The sequence below is a fragment of the Epinephelus moara genome, chromosome 12 (assembly GCF_006386435.1).
Source record: "Epinephelus moara isolate mb chromosome 12, YSFRI_EMoa_1.0, whole genome shotgun sequence".
Classification (NCBI taxonomy): Eukaryota; Metazoa; Chordata; class Actinopteri; order Perciformes; family Serranidae; genus Epinephelus; species Epinephelus moara.
The window spans coordinates 11,584,030-11,609,137 of NC_065517.1; the positions used below are offsets into that span (position 1 = coordinate 11,584,030).

At 39.9% G+C, this 25,108-nt stretch overlaps 1 protein-coding gene across 1 annotated transcript; it reads right to left on the reverse strand.

Moving 5' to 3' along the window:
• Window positions 1–5,713: 5,713 nt before the first annotated feature.
• Window positions 5,714–23,517, reverse strand: ufl1 (UFM1-specific ligase 1). Its single transcript, XM_050057706.1, has 19 exons — window positions 23,301–23,517; window positions 22,958–23,103; window positions 22,676–22,704; window positions 21,523–21,620; window positions 21,205–21,319; window positions 20,865–20,995; window positions 19,171–19,229; window positions 18,936–19,082; window positions 16,184–16,359; window positions 15,907–16,086; window positions 15,651–15,780; window positions 13,083–13,205; window positions 12,741–12,861; window positions 12,480–12,646; window positions 10,253–10,383; window positions 10,012–10,092; window positions 9,835–9,920; window positions 9,550–9,730; window positions 5,714–6,939 (listed from the first exon to the last, which is right to left on the reverse strand). The coding sequence occupies exons 1-19, from the start codon at window positions 23,375–23,377 to the stop codon at window positions 6,724–6,726; spliced, it is 2,394 nt and encodes a 797-aa protein (XP_049913663.1). The 5' UTR covers window positions 23,378–23,517; the 3' UTR covers window positions 5,714–6,723.
• Window positions 23,518–25,108: the final 1,591 nt, after the last annotated feature.

Genomic DNA, 25,108 nt, shown 5'->3' on the forward strand with positions numbered 1-25,108 from the left:
TTAAAAGTACCTAATGCAACAATGACAATACACACAGGACTTTCACCCAGGAGAGCTGTGTTTGTGTCTTGTGGGACACCAAAAATCAGTGTTGAGTTATTTAAAATTACATAAGAAGGTAATGTCATGTGACATACTTTACATCACGTAATGTTGCAACTTAACATTAAGTGCGCAAAATCATGTTAAAAGTACATAATATGATGACGACAAAACACACAGACGTTACGTTAAGTTGGGTACAAAAGCCAGTGATGTCTAACCATGATTCTTTTCCTACATCTAACCTAAGCGATAGAGGCGCTTATGTAGGAAATGCTCCAATGGGTCGTATGAGAGGGTAGGAACAATCAACATATGTGGTTGTGTGGGTTGAAGGACTTTATGTTATCTGTATTATTGTGGAAAAATAAGACAGAAATATGTATGTTATCCATGAGTCTATTTTGCTATAGTCTAAAGGGATTTGTGTGGTTTAAATTTTGCCTCAGTGTTTAGTATTGGTATGAATCATATTCTGAGAGTAGGCGGCTCTGTTTTTGAATCTCTCATTTTAGAATTAAATTCCTCATTTGACATCTCTCACTTGCCAAACCCGGAGGCCTCGGTGGAAAACAGCAAGCAAAAAGAAAAGGAAAAAGAATCCGGCCTCTGTGAGGAGATGCTTGTTTCCATGGCAATGTGGAGCATGTGCTTGTGTGTATGATGACCTCACGCATGCATATTCTCCTCACCAACCTCCTCTTCTGCCAGGATGCAGACAGTGTGTCTGCCTCCACACAGCACATGGTGCAGTCACATGTCAGGCTGTGGTTTACAGGAGGATTTTGAGTTCAAAACGTGAGAAATCCACAGGAGAATGTCACCAGCTTAAGTTTAGCATTTACTGAGGAGGATATTAATAATTCTGACAGCCTATGGCTCAGGTTTCTTTCTATCATGGTTCCCAGCGGTCAGTGCTTGGATTTCATTGAATTTTTTGAGCTCTTCTCTAGACAGAGAGAAAGAGAGAGGCAAGGCAAGGCAAGTTTATTTATATAGCACAATTCAACACAAGGTAATTCAAAGTGCTTTACAGAGACATTAAAAGCAAAAAGACACAATTTAAAACAATAAAAACAGTCAATTAAAAAGGGAAATAGAAATTGAGAATGATAGTGATAATAATAAAATACAGTAACATAAAATAAAAACAGGCTCAATACATTGAACAGTCAGGATAAGAAAAGAAGTAGAATAATAAAAGGCATAAATCAGCAGTGTGTAGTTAAAAAGTACGGGCAGTAGAATACAGCAGGTAAGTATTTAATCTAAGAGTACGCTTCAGTAAACAATAGTGTTTTTAGCCCTGATTTAAAGGAGCTGACAGTTTGAGCAGACCTCAGATCTACAGGAAGTTTGTTCCACAGGTGAGGAGCATAATAACTGAATGCTGCCTCACCTTGCTTGGTTCTTGTTCTTGGAACACACAACAAACCTGTTCCAGATGACCTAAGGGGTCTGGATGCTTCGTAGGGAACCAGTAGATCAAGCATGTATTTTGGTCCGAGACCATTTAGGGCTTTGTAGACCAGCAGTAAGATTTTAAAATCTATTCTTTGACTCACAGGAAGCCAGTGTAGCGATTTAATGACCGGTGTAATATGGTCCAGTTTCCTGGTGTTTGTAAGGACTCTGGCGGCAGCGTTCTGAATCAGCTGCAGCTGTCTGATTGATTTTCTGTTAAGGCCTGTAAATAAGCCATTGCAATAATCCAACCTACTAAAAATGAATGCATGAATAAGTTTTTCCATGTCTTGTTTAGACAGAAACCCCTTAATTCTAGCTATATTTTTCAGGTGGTAATAGGCAGATTTAGTGATAAACTTTAAATGGCTGTTGAAGTTCAGGTCTGAGTCAATAATAACACCAAGATTTCTGGCTTGATTTGTAGCTGTCAATGACATAGAGCCAAGGTGGGCACTGATCTTTGCCCTTTCATTTCTAGGGCCAAAAAGATGGAATTTTTTGGCTTTCAGAAGTTTAATACATTTTTTTTTTTTCCGATGTCATTTGTCTTGACCCAGATTATTTCCTTCTTTTCTGACAAACACAGAGCAACATTATCATTCAATCAGTCATATATGTTGCCACCCAATAAATATAAGTCCAATATTTGTTCTCCTTTTATCTCTGTTTTGGTCTCCACCAACTCCTGAGAAAAAATTTCTGTGTTTTTTTTTTAGCTGCTAAATACTCTACTTGTTCACTAGCTAGTTGCTAATCTTGTCTATATTTGATAAACCCACTGTAAGCTGTTTGTCCAGCAAAAGAGCTTTTTCACTGCCTGCTGCTGGTGGAGAGAAGGTGGTGGTGAAAGCCCTGGGAATAATCAAAACATTAAAGTTGCAGGATAGGAAACCATAACAATGAGCTTAAACATGCCACTTGTGGTCACAGCTGTTGTTCTTAAGCAAAAGCTCCATCATTTTAAAATGAATATACATGTTAATAAACCACCAACATTTGTAGCTCTCCAAATGCAGCTTTTTAAATGTCTGTTTCAGAGTAGATACTGTCCCAGCTCAAGAGGAACCTTGAATGACAGAAGTGTGATCGGTCGAATCAACACTTTCTCACTCCGACCTCCTCACATATTGATATTTTAGTCATGGGCTTTCCACCCTGGGTGTGTTGATTGTTGACGTTCTGGGACACCGTGGCAAGTTCTGCCTGTTAGATGCATTGTCTTCTTTCAAAATAATTTACATTTCAATACAGTCAAAATAAACGCACCACGTCGGTACAAAACCGCAAATCGTCGTTGACACAAAACACACATGGTTAGGTTTAGGCAACAAAAGCAAGTGGTTAGGTTTAGGAAAAAAGAACAGAGTTTGGCTTTAGAATCTTAGAGGACACAAACACCTCTCTCACGGGTGAAAGTCTGTGTTTGTTGGACCCATCCACCACCCCTACCGCCCAGCGTACTTGGACTTGTGCCACCTTTACTTTTGTTCTTGTCCCGCCATGTTTCCCCCTAATGCCGCCGGGCGCCTTTAAACTATAACAGCAACCGGCTGTGTATCATGCTGATGTTAAGGGATGCCTTTTTTCGTTGTTTTCTGTTCAAGTTACTGCCCAAGCGCCGGATTTCCTCTACTTCAGAGTGAGACCATGCTCCTCAAATACATGAGCCAAAAAGCACCAGCAAGGTCGTGGCTAGATGGTAACCCTAGATTTGCGAAACTCTCGTAAGCCACCTCAAAATATTCTTGTCTTGCTGTTTTATTGCGTGACAACACAGTTGATAAGCCGAGTTAGGTTTAGGTGCAAAAAGCACTTGGGTAGGAGCTAGGGGTTAGAGGATGGTTGAGGTTAACATCACTTGAAACACGGAGCATGAAATCTTGCAGTGCATCTAGTTTTTACAAATCTGGGGTAGCAATCTAGACACCACCCACTGGCACCTGCCCTTTTTAAAAGCCTGACACACACACACACACACACACACACACACACACAAAAAAAAACCATACAAATGGATTGACAGTAAATAATAGAAGGCAAGGCAGTGTTATTTGTATAGCGCATTTCATACACCAGGGACATTCAAAGTGCTTTACAGAGCAATACAATGTAAAACATAATAAAGGACACAGATTTCCAATAAAAGAATAAAGAGAAAAATGATATATAAAAGGTAAAAATAATTACTAAATGATTTACATTTAAAAAAAAAAAGATCACCATTAAATAAAGCAAAAGTCTAAAAAAGAGGTGCACAGATAAACAGATTATTTAAAATTTTAAAAATAGAGTTTTATAAAGTTGCAGTGCAGTTAACATCTATACAGGTATCTGAATAACAAAAATGACAATGCAGTGCAAAAAAGGAATAAATATTTGATTTAATAAAAGGCAGCAGCTAACAGATAAGTCTTCAACCTTGATTTAAAAGACATGGGAGTTGGTGCAGACCTTCAGTTTTCTGGGAGTTTGTTCCAGATATGTGGTACATAAAAACTAGACGCTGCCTCTCCATGTTTAGACTTGACACAAAGCAGACCTGTCTCAGAAGGCCTGAGAGGTCTGGTTGGTTCATACTGTAGCAGAAGGTCAGAAATGTATTTGAGCCTTAACCATTCAGTGCTTTATAAACCAACAGCAGTTGATTCTTGGACAGACAGGAAGTCAGTGTAATGTTACTTCCAAGTAGCTCACATCACATGATAGATGTGACATACATGCAGAATTGCTGTTGCTGCTTACTGCTGGCTGGCTCACACAATGCCAGTGTTCCTGGTGGCAATGTGAATGCAAACAGAACAAAAGCTCTTGAAGGTACAGTATGTAGTTCTTGAGGGAGCCCCCCAATAATCAGTTCCTCTCAGGGACTCGCCAGAACTTAGCCGGAAATCACCTTGTATGGCTTAAGACATATCAACATACATATGATGTGGGACTTTGTCATTGTTTGGGTGGATGAAGGATCCACTTAAGTGTAACTGCAATACCACAGAATATGCTGTTGTTGTTGTTTAGTGTGCTTCCAGCAGAGGTTTTGGGAAACCTCCTCCTGTTTTAACATGACAATGCCTCTGTAAACAAACAAGAAAAGAAAGAAAGAACTTTTCCCAGTTTGGCATGAAAGAGCTTCACTGGTTTGCACACAGAGCCCGCCCAACACCTTTGCGATGCAGTGGAATTGAGAGCAAATCCCTGCAGTCAGTGTCAAAATCTGGTTGAAGAGCAGAGAGCAGTTATTGCAGCAGATGGTTTTGGAATGGGGTGTTAAAGCATCACACATGTATGTAATGTTAGGCTGTCCACACACTGTGTGGTATATGTATATTTAATGCTGTTGCCATAATTGTGGTATGATCTAAATTTGGTTTGTGTGACAGTGCCATGTAAAGTGTCTTTTTCTGGCCCTCTAAAATAATTATTCAGTGTGTTGCTGATAGCTACTATTTTGTTTGGTGCCCCCCAGTGTTACAACAGAGAATTACACATAGAAAGACAAACCATTAAAATGTAAGTTATGTGATGCTCCATACGTCGCCAGAAGAGGGAGACAAACAACTCTTATTCCAAAGCTTTCACTTTCTCAGTCAGAAATATCACGGGAATATTTCAGTAAGTCTAAGTGAGATTTCCACTTGTTTGATGAGCATTCTTTACAACTGTGACATGTAGAATCAAACCTTGTTCCCAACATCAAATATGTCTTGCTTCTTCACAAACTCCTCCTGTGACAGCTGAAACCCTTCATTTTACTTTTCCATCTACTTTGACAAAGTGTTCTAAACTCAAGGGCCACTTGCTCATTTGTTTTGGAGCTTTCTATGTCAAACTGTCCTTGTCAGATGACTGCAGTTGCCATGGAAATAGGAGCTTAAACATCTCATGATTTTGATTACCTCTCACACTCATCTGAGCTAAATCATGAATTGAACCTGACAGTTTTAATTTCAGGGTTCACTTACTGGCTTGTTCTGGTGCTTTCGGCCATATCACATAGTGCTCATCAGAATATTGAGATTAACTCGGTTGCCAGAAAGCTTCAGAACAAGCAGGCTGCTTTGTCAACCCATTTTCAAGGTTAATAATAAACTGTCCTGCACAATTTCCCAGGTCTGTATGGGAGCGTGAATGTTGCTATAGTGAGGTGAACGGTGAGTCATAGCTCACAGTGATTCTGAGACCTTTTATAATAACAAACTCAAACACATGAGGAAGAGGAGAGCTTTAATGAATGCATGAAAATCAAAACCTCATTGAGGATTTTCATGTTAATTGGGTTTACAGGGAGACATCCCACACAGGAATTTACTTTAATAATTTAGAATTATGTCCACATGGATAAATCACAAAAATATAGTATTAAAGGGGAACTTTGGTATTTTTCAAAATGGATCCCATTTTCCCAAGTTCTTTTTTTAAGTGACTAATAGAGACAACAATTTTTGAAAATGGTCCCGTATTGAGGGAGGGCAAAACTATGATGTAACCAGCCGGGGCATTTGTGCACCTTCAATGTACGTCCACTAAAGTGCTTGTTTTTGCCACTGACAGGCTCAGATTGTTATTGTAAGTGTCTGACAACATTATGGAAAGGATCCTTAAAGAGACAGACCGAGACAGAGTAAGAACCTTTTTGTTTAATTTGAAACAGCCCTGAAATCACCATCGCCAAACCCACCAGACTCCAATTAAATAAATAGTAATTCTATTGTGAATAGAGCCAGCATATTCTCACATATAACTCAGTGATTTATGGGTTTACTTCCACCAAACCAGAGTTGGTGATTGTAGGAACAGTGGAAAGACGGACAGAGATGGGTTTTGTGTGTTTTATTTTGCTTTTGTCTACTTTGAATTAAGTGTGTTTTACAATAATATAATTACTATTTATTTAAATGGAGTCTGGTGGGTTTGTCGACAGCCATTTCAGGGCTGTTTCTGGTTAAACAAAAAAAGGATCTTACTCTTCAACAAAAAGATCTACGTCTGAAGGGATCCTTTCCATAAATTATCAGACACTTAATATTTTGAGCCTGTCACTGGCAAAAACAAGCAAGGTGCAGCCTGTTTTGCGGCTGAAAATAGGTTCCAGGGTGTCAAACACCGAAGTTACCCTTTAACAGCTGATCTGACAGAGTTTTAAGTATTCATCTCAACATGTAAGACCATAAAAAGATTCATCATCAATCACATTCATTTCTCTAATCTATGAAATGTTCAGTCCTCTGTGACAGATGTCTTCCTCTGGGACACCAGATCCTTGACTTGTGGTGTCAGGGCCATGAGCTCTGCGCGGACACTCCTGGCCTCCTCGTCCTGCTCCTCCGCTTTGTCGGCCTCGCCCTCGGCCTCCTCCTGCTTCCTGCTCTGACTCTGGCTCACCAGCTGCTTCACCACCAGGCCCTGGTAGGCAGCCAGCAGCTGCTGCTGCTCCTGCAGCAACACATGGACGCACGCAAACATTTCAGCCATTTAACTCCCCAAACAAACGCTCTATTACACTGACACTGCAGCAGATGGAGATTACCGACAGCTGCGGAGTCTGAAAACTGGATGTAAACAATCCTAAGATGAAGCGGTGTGTTGCCAACATTTGCTGAAGCATTTAGACCACACCGAAGCACAAATAAACATGTCTATTGTAAGAGAGCTAAAGCTGCACTACTGTAGGTTTTCATGGAAATAAACAGTCTCTAGATCACAAACTGCGTACTAAACACTCCTAACTGAGATGGTGTATATTTTATGTTATTTGCTCAAATTAGTTTCATGTTTTTGCGTCTGCCACTGGGGACATTTTCCTCTATGAACTGGAATGACGTGTTGAAATGGTGGATCAAAGCTGAACTCAAAATGGACTGTCCTTGAGCATAAAATGACCAAAGGGTGAAAGGCTGACTGGGTTGCTAATACATACAACTTGCTCAATGATTAGGAGCTGAGTGTTCTGACTTTTAAACACTCTCTGGTCCATACTGTGTTTGGGAGAGGAAGTTCAACATTTAACTGTTACTCAGTTTACCATCAAGACTAATAAGGGTGTATCTTTAACTGATGACAGCTTATATTGAGTGATGACATTTAAAAGCAGCAGGCTGATCCGTGGCTAAATTTCCTTGTTATTTTGCTGCATGTGTTTTCCCACAGCAGGGCAGGTAAAAGAAGTTTACCTGTTGGAGGTGAGCTGTTTGTAGAGGTGCAGTAAGAGCTTGATGTCTGCAGCTCTACATCAACATCTCACTGTGGCTGCTTCTGCTTTTACTTTACTCCTTGCTGTATCAGTAGACTAGTTAGACAAGTTCCACTAATTCTGTGATAAACAAATTTAATTTCCTGTAGATTCTTCACAGTAAAACCCCCCATTATTTTTTATGTTAAAGCTGTCATTGTGAAGCAGCAAAATAAGGAAATGTTTGGTTTTCATCAGCAGTAACTTAACACGACTCATACAGTGGAAAGCAATTATGAAACAGTAAAATAAAGCAGATATTTAAAGTAAAAACAGGACGCAGGAGAGAAACTAAACTCCCAACCATAGAGATTCAGTTAGAATCTACAGAAGCAGTGTCAAATGAACACACAGAGACTTTTAAAATGTCTTTCTCTCTGGTCTCCTACACAGACAGAGATGAATGGAGTTTGGCAACACACAAGCTTGTTTTGGGCGTCGTCAGGGGTTAGCCGCTGTCAGTGAGATGTCACTGCTACCTGGCATGCGGGCATGCTTTTGGCCCTACTCCAGAGAAGGTCTATTTCTGGCATGGTGTGGTGTGGTCATGGTATGACAGTTAGTGGTAAATGGACCTGCATTTGTATAGCGCCTTTCTAGACTCAAAGCACTTTTTACACTACGAGTCACATTCACCCATTCACACACACATTCATACACTGGTGGCCGAGGCTACCGTACAAGGTGCCACCTGCTACTCAGTTTTTAACACACTCACACACCGATGGAACAGCCATCGGGAGCAATTTGGGGTTCAGTATCTTGCTCAAGGATACTTCGACATGCAGCCTGGAGAAGCCTGGGATCGAACCACTGATCTTTCGATTGGTGGACGACCCGCTCTACCTCTGAGCCACAGCCGCCCCAGTGGTGCTAACATACCTTAGTTAACAATGCTACAGGGCTACTGTGGCTCAAAATAAAGCTGCTTACTTACTTTATGCACAGTGATACAGCTGGCGGGTGTAGTTTGGTAGAAAGAAAATAGTTCCTGCATGAAACTGCTCACAACAAGGTAAGGTTGAAACAATATACCAGTTTTAAGGTATACCGTGATATAAAAGTTGATGTTTATTGCACCGTGTACATATGCTCATCTATGAGAGTAAAAGCAAATGCAACTGGACGGAGAATCTCCATTTTATTTTAGTTTAGTTATTTTCTAAGGGGGAAACTTTTTACACATACTTCCATGAACAAAATGGTCCCAAGTTTCAATTATTCTAATAAAATGTTTGTTTAACCAACAATAACCTCTGTTTTCATACCTTTAAGGGTTATTTTGACTGATAATAATATAAATTCTGTAATACTGTGAGAACATGAAACGGTGATATTTTCTGAGACGGTTATCTTACCATGAAAATCTCTTACAGTTGCAACCCTACAACAAGTTCTGTGGATTAGCTTAAGTAAACAGGTCATGGTTTCTGGAAAGAGACATTGCTGCTGAGTTTTTCAAATGTATTTTTATGGCGCCAAGCTGAGTGCCATCTAGTTCCATTATACTGGAGAGAAGGCAGACATCTCTATGGCCGATATCTTTAATGCTCAGGGACTCGCACCAAAATGATCTAGACTGATACGCAGCTATACAGGTTAGAAGAAAAATATGTATTTTTCATTTTGGGGTGAACTGCCCCTTTAATGCTCACATCCTGTAACTACTAGCTGAAAATGAAACAAGTGGCACCTGCAGCATACTTATTATTGCACATGTAAACGCAGCCATTGTTATGTAATAGCAATATCTTGTAGTCAGAGAACTTAATGTGGCTTATAACAGCCAGTAAGTCAGCAAGTGTCAGACATACCGTGGCTATCCGGCCAGTGAGGGTGCCGATGATCTGAGGCACGCAGCGGCCAGGGGCGTGCAGCATACACTGGGTGCTGGCCTGAAACAGCAGCACACTGGTCAGGTGCAGCACCAGAGCTGGATCCTCCGTCTCCTTCAGCTGCTCAGTGAGAGCCTGACGGTGCACAAACAGCGCCTGTCTGGATAACAAGCAATCATGCACATTAAAACTACAAAACTTAGAAAGAACTTCATGTACATTTACATTTCAAAAGTTACAAGCAATCCAAAAAACATGTATTACCTCTCCTTTTTCTTATCTCCCTTCTTCAGCATGAAGCCACACACCTCGGCACAGGTCTCTATGTTGGTCATGAAGTCTTCTATAGTCTGTGAAGCAACAAAAAGTGAACAAGTTTCCATCACTCTATTTCTGCTGTATCCTTCGGCTGATGATGCAACTGACAGGAAACGCACTCACTTTGCCGTTCAGGCAGTTGTGCAGCTTCATGAGCGGTCCTCTGGTCTCTTCTGACAGTTTGCCCAGAATCTTCACTCTGACCTGAGGCAACACATCAGAGACAGTCGATCAAGTCCAAACTCTAACAAGTCCCACAGTGCATTTCAAACAATGGTGCATGGTCCTAATTAAGTCTAACTTGATTTAAATGTGAGCTCAGCTCTTTGCCTGTCTAGCTGAATACAGTTATTTAAGAGGAGACCTCGTTGGTGATGGTTCTGGGATTCTCCACAGACATCATCAAGTCAGCAGCCAGGAAGTTGACCAGGATGTTGGTGACGTCCGTGCACAGGGTCTTCAGGAGGTGCTTGGAGATGTGGACCTGAGTTTCATCTGCATGGTAAAAGAATTTCCACCAATTTAACTTTGAATCTGAGGTAGTTCTCTCTTTACATACACATTTATGGCATTTTTACATGTGTGAAAGGCATGACAGACATGGCTGTTTTTTTGCTGATTAAGGTTCCTTCAGAATATGGCATGAAAGATTCAGACACGAGCTTATGCAACACTGTAAATGTAATTTTCCAATGCAGTTAAATATGCCAGCACTATGGCAAAGCTTGCCATTCCTACCAGTTGAACAGCACCACAAACTAAGTCCTCTAACAGTTAAATCAACACCTCAATGTATCCATTCAACAATCCAATATCAATGCTGCAGTGAACTCATTGATCCACACCAACATCTTTGAGATATTCCTTTATGTTAAAATTCCTATGGCACATCTGTGTCACCATGAAATGGTGCCAGACAGATAATGGCAAGCAGCCAAGAAAAGATGATGAGGGTATGTACTTCCCCCTTGGGAATATATCAGCAGTGTGGAGATACTTTGGATGTCGGAGAAAAAAATGGGTCAACAGAGGAAGCACATGCCACGTGCAAACGTGCCTTTATGAGATAAAGTACTCAGGCAACGTGACAAACCTGACCGGGCATCTCACTCTGCTTACTTGTCGCTATGGCCACATTAGCTGCCCCGTTTCAAATGATATTAGTCTGAAAAATCGTGCACGTAGGTTGAAATTTAACTGTGCTGTTCTGCTAGGAGAGGCATTGACTTAAACCAACAGGGAGTAAGAACTACAGTTGCATGCCTCTGCAACCAGTCAAGTTACAGTTACAGTTTAGATCCATGTCTGTCCAGACTCATATGTAACCATGACAGCTGACGTTTGCCTTTGACCTTTTGAATATAAAACATCATTACTTCATCATGATATTCTATTAGGTCCATGTGGATGTTTGTGCCAAATTTGAAAAAATTCTTTCAGGGTGCGTTTGAGATATTGCATTCATGAGAATGGGCCAAATGGGCAGCCTATAAACATAATGCCTCCGCCCACAGCCAGCAAGGAGGCATAAAAATGATAAATAATACATGTCATTTGTTGCTAAAGTCTGCTAACCATTAGGCTAATTTATGCAACATAAAAGTGCTTAAAGGAATACTTCATCTGCATAATGACCATTTGTTTATCGATTACTCACCATGTGTTACCCTGATTTAATAAATAAAACTCTCTGCCTCCACAGTGAACAGAGAATCCAAAAAGCTAGATTTGATTGATGAACTGAATAAAAGAGGTTATAAACATGTGTTTACAAACTCTCTCACTACTCATGCAGTATAATCCAAGTCTCATTTATCCAGTTGTATGCTGGCTACATCCCAAACACATGCATTTTTGCTAAAACGTTTGTACAAACAGTCTCTTGCACGACCGAGTAGCGTTCCTGGAGGTGCTTAGGCAAGCTCAAGTGTTTTATATTTTAATGTTATGGCAAAAATGCACTTGTTTTGGAAGTATGAAGTATATGACTGGATAAATGAGACTTAGATTACACTGCATGAGTTGTGTGAGAGTTTGTAAACAGATGTTTTGATATAGTTTTGCTGCTGTTAAACATGGCCCCCATTTACTTCAATTAATGAAGAATATTGTTGCCTTTTTTGGATTTTTCGTTCACTTTGAAGGCATCCAAGAAAAGCAAAGCTGTCTTCACAAACTTAGCAAAAAATGTGGGGACTAATTGTTATTGTCTATAAACCTTGACAATTATTGAGCTGAATTTTATACTTTCGTTAAACGTTGTTGTTGTTAAGCCACGATTTATGTGTGTTACTGGAGTAAATTTAAAGTAAACTTTACTGCACTTAACTGGTTACAACTATTTACAGTAATCTATGATGTGTTTTTTCCTTTCACGGCCAAAAGCAAAACAACGAAAGCAGTGGTAGCTTCTTCTGTAACCCAGTTTGTTTAATGGGCATATGACACTGTCTCACATCTATCGCAGGCCCCTGAATCATAACGGCAGGCTTTGTGATTCAGCAAACATCCTATCCTTGTCCAAAACATCGATATAGTGTTGTATCTTGATGAAATGTGATTTCCGCTTTAGTTGTAATAGCAGGATTTACCAGAGAAGAACTTGGTGCCTTTCTCAAAGAGTCGGATGTTGTTGTACAGGTTGGTGATCTCCTCCTGCAGCTCCTTCATGCTCTTCTTCTTGTTGGCCCTTGATGGAGAGCTGGTGGAGGACATGAACACCGTCCGCAGCACCTCCTGATAGGATTTAGCTAGAGGCCTGCAGAGATATTAACAGTGACTTACTGTTCTCAGTTTTCTGCAGCAAAGTGTTAGCAGAGAAAACTAACTTTGGACAGAAACCTTTGTATTACCTTACTAAATGCTCTGCCAGCTCAGAGAGGATTTCTTCGGGGCAGTCATTCAGTCTCTCCTCTAAAACAGCTACGATCTCCTCCTGGGCCATAAAGGGGGCCGCAGTCTGTTTACTGCGATCTTGGCAAAGGTAAAACACGAGCTAATTAGTCTCACAGGGATAGTACAGTTACCTTTGTCTTCCATGAAAAAAAAAAGCTTAACAACCCAGGGGAGAGATTTCTAGCCAACCGGCCATTACGCTCTTGTTACAGTAAAATGCCTCACTGAACAGGTTTAATGTGCATATAGAAACATTATGTCCCTGTGCAGATAAAATAGCTTTGTGGCCGTGACTGTACTTTGCTGTGAAGGTCCGGTTTCCTCGTCGCTGTCCTCGTCTTTTCTCCCTTTCTTCTTGGTTTTACGGATCCGGATCTCTCTGGCATTTCCTCCTCCGCCTGCTTTCACACTGCCACTGCCCTCTGGGAGACAAACAGTTAACAGATGATACATAATCCAGGAGCAAATACCCTTCTTCTCATATCAAATATCACATGTGATAGTGAGTACCCTTCTGCTGGGTTGGGGTAGTGTTCTGCTAAAGCCAAGTGGAAAATACAAGACTTTTAAAATCTCAGAATGACTGTGCTGTCCACACTAACCAGACTGTTGTTATGACGACATGAGGCTGCACATGACGGATCACATACAAGGTGCCCTGATTACAATTTTATTCCACTAGCAAAAGTCCAAGACCAGGTTAAATCATCCTGATATTCAAGAAAACAGCCAGAAAAGCTCTGCAGGGGTGGATTGTGCTCATTTTTTTTTAGGTGAAGATGTGAAGCATTCTGCGTCACGAGGTGTATGTATCAAGAAACAGGTGTAAAAATAGCACAGGATGAATTTACACATGCCACAAAGAAAGTTAAAGTGGAGAAAAGTTCAATTACCTCATTCTAAATTCTTAAAATGACATTTCCTCCTTCTCTCTCACTGACAAATGGAGATTTGGATGTTTTTTTATCTATTGGACAAGATGTCTCCTACTTCACTGAAAAGTCCACTCTCAGAGTGTGTGCACTGGAGGCTTCAAGTTTTGAGTAAGATACATGCTGGAGCACAACTGACTCAAATAAGGCACAAAAACACTACAGTAATATTAACAATAAAACTTAAAACTGATCCCTGGAGAGAATCAGAACAAAACAATATTAAATGTCCTCAATCTAAATTCCTAAAAAACAACAAACAGAGGAAGGGGGTTGTTGTTTGTGTGAACTTAATGTTTAATTATTTCAGTGCCAACTGTTGGAACAGTGTAAGGATGAACAAAGAAGGTTTTTAGCTTTGAATTAAGTTTGTTTTGCAAAGAAAAAAATACTGTTTATTTAAATGGAATCTGGTGGGTTTGGTGATAGCGATTTCAGGGCTGTTTCTGGTCAAACAAAAAGGATCTTACTCTTGAACATCTCTGTTGGGATCCTTTCCAAAATGTTGTCTGACACTTAAAATAACGTGAGCCTGTCAGTGACAAAAACAAGCACTTTTGTGGATTTAAATTGACAGTGCACAAATGCTGGAGTGGATTACACTGCAGCCTGTTTGAGAAGCTTGTTTACTGACTACTATTATATTGATAACAGAATTAGTGCCCTGCATTATTGGCTGTGTGTGTATTAGAGCAGCAGTGATCCATCCACTACTTGATTAATTAGGTAATCGACAGGAAATGAGTGAGTATTTTGATTATCTGTAAAAATTCATTGCCTCCAGCTACTCAAACGTGAATACTCTCTGGTTTCATGAGCCTTCTATGATCATAAACTGAATATATTTGGGTTTTGGACTGTCGGTTTGACAAAACAAAGCATTTTAAGACAACACCATGGGCTCTGGGAACATCATCTGCTTTCTGATAATATTCTATAGACTAAACGATTAACTCCATCTGCATTCTTTTCCAGGTTTTTCAAATGGAAACACCCACTCAGCCGTTAGCAAAAAGCAGTGGCATAGGTTACACAGCTGATGACCTGCCCTTCCTCAACCCACAAACATGCACTTCGACAACAGTATGACTGACTGTGATTGTATCAATAATACAATTTAACCAAAATTACCGTTTCTGTCAAAGAAATTTGGTGACTGTGGACAGGGGCAGCAGCAAAACCTATTTTAGCCACGTAGAAAAAAAGACCACCTGTTCGCTATATTTAGAATATTATATTTATTATTTTACCTTGCTGTCAGACAGCCCTTTCTGAAAGGGAACTGAAGCCATTACATAGCTTTCTTTAAAGCAACCGGACTCCTTTGATAGCAACAATAATTACACCTCACAGCACACAGGAGTTGCTGGTCTACCAACTGCTTCAATCTTTCGTATTATAATAACGTGGCATCCATACCAGTTCATTGCTAAGCTTCTGTGCTGGCACTCCTGTCTGCAACGTCATCATACAGAAACGTGGGGAAACATTTTCAGAAGGGCTTAGAAAATAGCATTTTGGTGCAAAAACATACATACTAAGACCAACATTTGAATTTTCAGATTTGAATACACAAGAAAGACTACTGGGAGGCTACAGAATGACACAAAAACTTGACAAGTGACAAATGTCTCAAACTTGTCTCCAAGGTGACCCAACAACCAGCACATCCTGCTTTTGGCAACACGGCAATCAGATGTGTTTGAAAAGTTTGGGACAGCCAACAAAGAGGTGCAGACATGTCTCAGGACGCTGGAAACAGAGGATCAACTTTTCTAAGACTCAGATCTAAGAGATGTGTCTGGAACAGGCTAACTGTGGCAAAAGTTTCCAAGTCTGCAGTAGATTTCCAAGTTTGCCTGTGTGTGTATGTGTGTGTGTGTGTGTGTGTGTGTTTGTTTAGTCTCAGAGGTAGGTTGGGAGAACTTCACCAACCTGTAGCCTTCTTCCTGCGCTCTGCTTCTCTCTTTTCCTTTTTAGAGGTTATTGCTGAGCTCTCTGTCAGCATGGATGCTTGCTTCAGATCGTCTTCAGTAATCACAAACACTGGATTGTTCTTGACTTCCTGAGAGCCACATTAAACAAACAACACAGACACTGTACTTTCAAAGAGTAAATTAGGACATTGTGCTTACTGACTCTACACAGGAGTGTTCTGTGGAGGTGTGTTACAAACGAGGCTGTACTGTACCATCTGAGCTTTCTGCTGCATGGCATCTTCAAATAAGGACAGGCAGCTGCTGATGAACTTCTCACTGACGACGACCGTGTCTCCCAACACTCTGGCAGAGGACTGGACATTAGTGTTTCTCATAGCCTGGTTGATTAACATCCCCACGTCCTCCATCGACAGGCAGCTTGGCAAAATTGGCTAAAACAGCCACAGGGAGAGCCAGAATGAAAAACAGACGTAACTCATATTTTTACAATAATTAGTGGCTCAGGTGAAGACAGAGCTGTGTGAGCACCTGTATGTCAGTCCATGTGCCAGAGTTGACAGCTTCTTCTACAGAGGCCTCCACCTGGTCGACCAGAGCCTGACCCACGCAGGCTGCTCTGAGGAACAGCAGCTTGTTGGACTTGAAGCGCTTCTTGATGTAGGTAGAGGCGTCAGGGATCCCCAACCTGGCCAACGCATCAAACTCTGCAGGAGGAGCACTTCATCAGTTTGATTTAGACTATAATGCATACACATCACACCTCTACTCTAACATCACATACACAGATTCAAACAGTAGAACCACCATTCACTGTGAATGGAACCTCCAAATCACATCCTGACGCCTCCCCATGATTTAAGACTCAGAAGTCTCTCTTAACTACTATGTTGTGTGCCAGTATAAATGCAACAGGACTGAATAACTGTCCACTCAGAGGATACCTCTAATCCTACTAACATCCTGCAACATGACACCACTAATACACTACGTTTTGATGATTAATTAATCATCATCATTAATCATTACCATTGTTTATTGGACCAGATTGGATAACTGAATTTTGAAGCTGATGTTGCTCTAACACCGTTTCTCTTCACTGATATGTTTGTTCTCTGCTGGTCAGGTAACTCACATATAGTAAAATCAGCTCCTGTATAGTTACCCTTGCTGTAGTGTTCTTTCTGCGGTTGCCATGGTCACACGGCAAGCCGCCATGACAAGTTTAAAAAGTTCAACCACCATCGACAGCACTACCCAGACCCCCCACATAGAAGCATGGGGCTTTAGTGACTCCTGCGGCTAAAGACGACTGAATTTACATATTTGCTGGAAAGGGCATTTTGCAATCTTTCTTCTTGCCTGTTTTTTAATACTTCGTGGTAACAGTTATTCATTTCATGTGTGCTGAAAAAAAAAATTCAATTGATTTCAAAGAAAAATCACTTTTCACTGCTCATGGAAAAACAACCACATGCTCTATGCTCATGCTCCACTTGTTTTCCTCCAGTTTTCCATTTAAGAGTCTAAAAACATGCTTGCAACCAATTAGGTCATTATTATTTTTTACACTTTATTCTGTTTAAACCCGGTATTTCTGCACAGTTGCAGATAAAGCTTTGGCTACTCTAATATTATTACTATTTTACTATTGATAAAATTAGATTCCAATGGTGGCTGCGTAGGATTCTTTCTGACTCGTGTGTCCTAACATTTCCCACAACTCCAGAGCACTGTTAAGTTTAAAAATCACAATTTACTGGATAGAGATCAATGTATCTATTTAAAAAAATCACAAGATGTTTTTTATCTATCAAAATATTCTGCTTCAATCTGCAGTGGACTAGTTTTTGACGTTATTAAAGGCCCTGACACACCAAGCCCACGGTTAGCCATTGTCAATGTCGGACTAGTGGTGAGCATCTGCCACCTTAGTTGGTGTGGTGTGTCAGCACCGTTACCCCTTGCCATTTTTTTTTTTTTCCTTTTTATTGGCGATTCAGCATGNTTTCTGACTCGTGTGTCCTAACATTTCCCACAACTCCAGAGCATTGTTAAGTTTAAAAATCACAATTTACTGGATAAAGATCAATGTATCTATTTAAAAAAGTCACAAGATGTTTTTTATCTATCAAAATATTCTGCTTCAATCTGCAGTGGACTAGTTTTTGACGTTGTTATTAAAGGCCCTGACACACCAAGCCCACGGTTAGCCATTGTCAATGTCGGACTAGTGGTGAGCATCTGCCACCTTAGTTGGTGTGGTGTGTCAGCACCGTTACCCCTTGCCATTTTTTTTTTTTCCTTTTTATTGGCGATTCAGCATGTTGAATCGGGGTTAGGGGTAGGGTTAGGGTTAGGCTGGCGTCAGAGATGACGGAGCCAGTCTGTGAATGAAATCACTGTGATTGGCAGTACAGCTCAGCGCACAAGAAGAAAATGGAAGTGAGGAAAGTAAACAAAAAGCTTTAGTCGAGAGGGAGTGAGACCAAAACAAACATACAAACGTTACGTAAGGAGAGATTATTTTTCTTTTCATTTCATGATGGTTTGTGTTATTGTCCACTGGCACACAATAAATATGCTCTGTTCTTTCATCATTGCAATGTGTTGTTAATGTGCTAACTGGCTAACTAGCGTCAAGACAGTCTTCTGGTTTCTCTTTTTGAATGTATGTGATGGTTGGCTGTCGGCTGTAGTCTCTGCAGTGTGTTCATGTGCAACTTTTTGGCTTCAAATGTAAAACAATGTTATTCAATATAGCTCCATAACCCATACGTATATAAATATGGTGCAATTGGAAAACATGTGTCTAAGTTTGAAGCGGGCTGGGTGTAAGCACAGCCTGAGAAGGTGACTCCAGGGACAAAGTCATTTAAACATGAATGTATTTGCAGGTAACTTGGTGTGTTGAGGTCATGGCCGCTCTTCTTATTGGAATTTTTTATAAGAAAATCCTAAAACTGTCTCCAGAAATGTTGCAGGGATTGAACATACATCTCTTAAAAAATGCAGGTTTAGTTTACATTGCTATTAATGTTGTGTTTTTTTCATCATTACTGTTCATCTTTTATCTTGAGTGATTAAAACAGTGTTGTGGGTGTCACCATATGCTACGCACCATGGGGAGAAATGTCTATTTGGAGGCTGGGCTTCACAGAGCAATATTTTGTATTGTATTGGGATTTTTTAAGCACATACACAGTCTGAAAAGGGAGGCTAAAAAAAACAACAACAAAAAAAAACACCACCACCAACAACAAAAAACGAAAACAGCTCATACCTAGATATCCGTTCTGCTGGAGGAAAGAGTCCACCCAGGCGTTCTGCGTTTTGGCGTAAATATCAGGGATGTAAACAGCTTTGTCCTGCCGACCTCCAACCACGCTTCCTTTCAGTCGTCCAGTATTCACCAATTCCTCCAGGACGGCTGGCAACAACAAAAACCCATCCCAATATCAAACACTGACGCACACCAAAACCAGTCAAATACATAACTGTCAAATGTCTCAGCTTACAGTAGAGAAGATGTTCCTGAAACCCAAATGCTCCGATCATGCTGCTGACAGGTGTTGGCCTGCAGATTAAAGGCAAACAGGAGAGCATTTAGTGTAAAATACTAACAGTACAATACAGTTCAAGATATCTGGCCTCATGCAAGACCATTTTCATATTGTTATCCTAAATCTCTCTGTTTCTTTTATCAAGTTTGCTCTAAGTGTTCTAAATCGGATTCACTAAATTCTCTTAAGTGCACAAACTTGTCATAGAGCGCTTGTTTCAGCCTGATGAATACTACCTATTGATGAGTGATTTCATGTTTGTGAGATGGGGTAGTCAGCAGAATTGAGACCCCCAAATACTTATGAGGCTGCCTGTTCACCTCTGATCACGATCAAGTTTCATTCACAAAAATGTTCCCAAAGTATAAGGGAAGAATTTCAGACTGCTGAGCTTCAGTTTCTGCTGACAGAAATGAGCAGACAAAAACAGAGCAACTTCAGCACAGTTAGTATTCATATTAGGAGACCCGAATCAGTTAGAGAAGATCAATACAGCTACCAACGACACACAGATTTATTAGAGCAGCGCTGTGCTGTGACAGACATGCTAAACAACATCTTTATAAAGCAAAGCAGTCTGTGACAGTCATGGAGATTATGAGAGAATATTATAGCCCTCAGGTGATGTTACACTGTTGGATGCAATACTGGATGATACTGTCACTGGCGTAAAGATCCACAGGCTGTTCGAGTGACAGAATTATCCTGTAAATTGAAATGTAAATCTGCTCATAAAATAAAACAAATTTTAAAAAAATGGCTGCCATAATGATAATTATTGGTGAACAGAATGTTATTTTCTATTAAAGGAATATTTCACCCTCCACATGAAGATTTATATCAAAAATCATCCTGTCTTACGCTGAATTCATGAAGAAAACTTTGTTTTTCTGACATGCCTCCACAGTGAACGAAGAATCCAAAACAGAGAAAATTCTTTACAAATTGAAGTCATAGGGGTCCAAGTTTAACAACAGCAAAACTATATCAAAGCATCCATTCACTCTCACACAACTTGCACAGTATATTCCGAGTCTCATTTATCCAGTCGTATGCTCAGTACTTCCCGACTGCCCTTTCTGACGGGGGACTCAACTGAAAGTGAAACTTTGCTATGTTCTCTTTGACGCCAGACCCCATTCACAAAAACAGTGATTTTACTTTACTGAACAAAGGAGCTGCTGGTCTACTGCTGCCTCGAATGGTAGTTTGTTTGTGTTATTTTGTGACTTTTGTGAGTCCGAACTAACCCTTTAAAAGAACAAAGTCACACAATAACACAAACAAATGAACTGATCAACATAGTAGTAGACCAGAAGCTCCCATGTTCAGTGGGATAAAATTACTATTTTTGTCAATGTAGCCTGGCTTTGAGGAGAGAGTTAATTTTGGTATAATATTCAAATTCCAATAAGATTAAGGCATTATGATTCTCCAGTCAAAAAAAGTGTTTCGTCCCTTGTGAAGAAAGAACATGTGCATGTACATGGCGATAGGTACGATAGGTCTGGACCACTTGTAAATTTCTAAGTATGAGAAAACTGGTGACTGTGGCAAGTTGTCTTAAAACACAAACAGCCACAAATCTGTTGTACGAGAGGTTCTTGCATGAGGCCCAGTGTGTGAAAACTTAGCAGTGCTACATTTACCTTGTGATGGCGCTGAAAAGCCCTCGTATCCTGGCTTTGTGACGAGCAACAAAAGCTGGGGTAAATATGACCCCTCTGTTGTACTGGTCCATTTCTCCCTGGATGAGCTTTCCAAGACGCTTTGACAGCTCCTGAGAGATATTAGAAAAAATACATCTATCATATTATCATACTGACAGGGAAGTCAGCAAGCATCAACATATCAAAGAAGCTGAGATCATCTAAAACTGTCAGGAGGAATCAATCATCTAAATACAATACATGAAACAACTTATTGTCTAACTTCTTGTGAGATTTTTTGCTCTGATAAACACATGCAGATAAAGACTATGAGACTCACCTCAGATAAGAAATCTCCTGGGAGGTCATAGTTTTTACACAGTTCTGCAATACTGATCAAACCAGCCTCCTGCAGTTTGTCATTCACCTCCTCAGCCAAACGGTCCAGGTACGTGCTACAGACAACACATGAATAATCAACATGCTTAAAAAGTTTGACAATACGTTCTCAGCATATAATATGCTTAACATTGTGTCTTTTACCTGTTCAATTAAAATCTGTGTTTTACACTTCCGTTTACACACAATAGGTCAGTTTCCCAGGAAATGATTAAGTCTTTAATGAGTCTTTGTGGTGACAGTGTCACATAATACTCACTCATCGATAAGTTGTCCCAGTACAAGTTGAACCCCTTTATCAGTTTTTGCAATGTCACTTGCTCTGTTTTCAACGTGGACCCAATCCACATTGATAATCTGAAAGGAAGAAGATCACAACATCATTTTTGAGAAGTTTTAATAAACAAGATTTTTAAATTGTATTTTTATTTAATCTTTATTTAACCAGAAAAAAAAACATGAGATAAAAAAATCTCATTTTCAAGAGTTTCCTGGCCAAGACAGGTATCAACATAAGTTACAGACAAAAAAGAACAAAAATACGAAATAAAAATATACAGCTCTAAAACAAGCATTATAAAACACCTAATGAGATCATGAAAAGCCAAAATGTATGTTGAGATATGCTATAAGTGAACCATAAAAACATAAAACAGGGGCAACTACAGACCAGCTAAAATACACCCTGACACTGCATATAGATGACTGCGTACAAAAATACTGCAACAGTGCTTTGAAACAGCTGAGAGAAACCAATCAATGCAACTTTTAGTCCTTCTTCAGAAGATTCCACATATAAGGAGCTACATGCATGACTGCTCATTTGCAAAACTCTGTATGTACTCTAGGTACACACAATAAACACATGCTCTGTAAATGGAGAGCATCCATTTAAACATTTGTGCTTAATGTACACACATAAATACACTGGAAGTAGGACAAAAATAGCTTTGTAAACAAGAGAATGCCGATGACAAAGTCTATGAAATTTTAAAGACAGCCACCCAACCCTAGCATACAAGATACAGTGATGAATTAGGGGCTTACAGTTGATAATAAATCTCAATGCATTTTGGTACAGAGTCCAGAGCATGCAAACACCGGGAGAGTGCATTCATATATAATACATCCCTATAATTAAGCACAGTCCAGAATGTGGCAGAGACCAGTCTTTTTTGGCCAAGAAAGAGAAGCACTTCCTATTTCTAAAATAAAAACCCAGTTTTAACTCAAGCCTTTTCACAAGTAGTTCAATGTGTCAATGTGTGCGATAATCTGAAAGGGGGAAGAACAAAATCTAATTATCAGGAAGTTATAATAAACATGAATTCTGTGGCTCAGCTTTCTGTGGGCATATGGTACAGGACACAGCTGGTAACACACAGGGCTCAGAGCAACATGCTGATACACACCTGCTGCAGGTCCACGATGTTGATTCGCCCTGTGAAACAGAGGGACAGGATTTATTCACTATTATCATATACACTTCTCAGTATGCTGCAGCTGACAATGGTTTAGTGATATTCATATTATGTATTACAGAGTATGACAGCAGTGAACACAGGAAAAGTGATTATATCCCACAGACAGTGACTGTTATATATAATTTAAGTCCATATGACAGGTCTGTATTAGCTTGCTTAGCTGACAGGATCATTTCTGGAGCCTGTGCTTCATGTGGCTGTTACACTGACCTCCATGGACGTAGAGCTCATCTCGTATCTCTCTGCTGATTTGTGCAGGGGTGATGTACTCCTTCCCATCAAGTGTGTGCACCACATCCAGCTTCTTGTCTTGGACCAGTTTTGCAATAATTTCAATGCAGTTCCTCTCCGACAGCCTGAAGACAGGTTTAGCAAAGTGTCATTGGAGACGTTTCCTGCTTATTAAAGACGTATGTTTTTACTGTTATTGCTAACGCCAGCTGGTAACATAAAGAGGTATTTTCACAGCTAGCTTAGCAGCGTTACTTCTAAATGAAAGTTTAATGCTAGCTAACCATAGCTTCGCTGCTAACAGCTGCTAATGTGCACTTACCTCTGCACTGTGTCAGCAAACTGTGCTCTCTGAAAGTCAGCGGCAAGCCGGCGGATTTCTTCCCAGTCAGCCGCCATTATTACAAGTTTATGTGTTTGCAGAAACAGTCGGTGCTGTCAGTGCTTCTCTTTACCACCCACTGTCAAGAAGCAAGCGCCCAGCTAGCTATTTTTTTTACAGTCTATAGCCTACTCTCTTCCTAGCTTAGCCACACGTCAACATACAGTGAGTAACAACCGAGAGCCACGAGGACCAAATCTCCTCCTCTTGCCTTTCGCGCGCTGGGTTTATCAGATAGCCTACAGTAATTTTAATGTCTAAACGTGGTGTTTTTATGTTACAAAATATTAGGAAATGTTTTTTACATAATGCAGCAGTACCTTTAAACATATACTCTGTATAATACATGATAATGCACTGTAACAGTCCTGGGACATTCAGCTTAATGCTATTGCTTTTGTAATTTAATATTTAGTTTTTCTTTACATGTACTCGTACTCCATGCTCAGTAATCTTACACTCACTGATTTAATTATAAAAGCCTAATTAGGGACAGGGGTTGCAAACTGGCCATGGCTAGAAACCTGTATGCATTGCATCTACTTTGTGTTTTACATATGTAGCAATGTCTTATGCATTTGCCCTTGTCAAACAAACAAGTAAATGAATAGCCTATACAAATAAATACAATTTGGAATGTAGGACTTTTACTTGTGATTGAATAATTCTACATTTTTGCATTGCTACTTTTACTGAAGAATGATCCATCTTATCTGAATATTTTGAATACTACTGAAATCTCCACCTGCGTCCAGGGATTCATTTGATGGGAAATCAAACACCTTAATCCTACTGTAAAAGAAACCAATCCATAAATGAAGATGGAGGAGTAAGGATTTAATGTCACAAGCAAACAAAATAGTCACCAGTACATTCTCTTAAATATGTGGCTCAGATTTTTTGAAGTGGGGCTGTATCAGCCTACATATACCCCTTTTCCACCAAATTAGTGTGTGTATGCAGATTTTTTTTTTTAAACACCAGGAAACCCCCTAATAATAGGCAATAGACTACTTTTTTTTTGTGCAGTGGGAAACATACTGTTGTCACATTCCCAGCAATGTACTGCTGTGGATGGGGGTCAGAAACCCAAAAGCCACCTAAAAAAAGTCCCACCTAAAAAAGTCAGTATCATTTTAAGTGTACACTTTATTAAGGGTATTTTCATCGCTCTACAGCCTGTTCTGATGGGGAAACCATTAATCAGAATCAGAATCAGAAATACTTTATTGATCCCCGGGGGAAATTATTTGTGTTACAGGTGCTCCTTGCAAGAGTGGAAAGATAAGTGAAAATATAAGAAATCTAACAAGATTATTTACACAATATATATAGTAAACTAAATAGATAATACACAGAATATATACAGTCAAGGCTTTAATTTCCCATCTATGTCCTCATCATAGCCACCAGACTACATTGATAAAACCACTAATTTTACCTCACTGAACACATAAGCTGCTGGTTTACCACTGTTTTGATTAGTTAGTTAGTTTGTGTTATTGTGAATCTTTGGTGAATCTGAACTAACCCTATCAAAACCCAAAGTCACACAAAAAAACATAAACAAAATAACTGTTCCAGTCAGCAGCAGACCAGCAGTTGCTGTGCTCAGTAATGTCAAATCACTATTTTTCTGAATGGAGTCTGGCTTTGAAGAGAGTGACATAACAGCTTCATTTTCCTGTTGGAATTCACTGTCTGACATTAAGGTGAAGCAGTGAAAATACTCTCAATATAGCGTACAT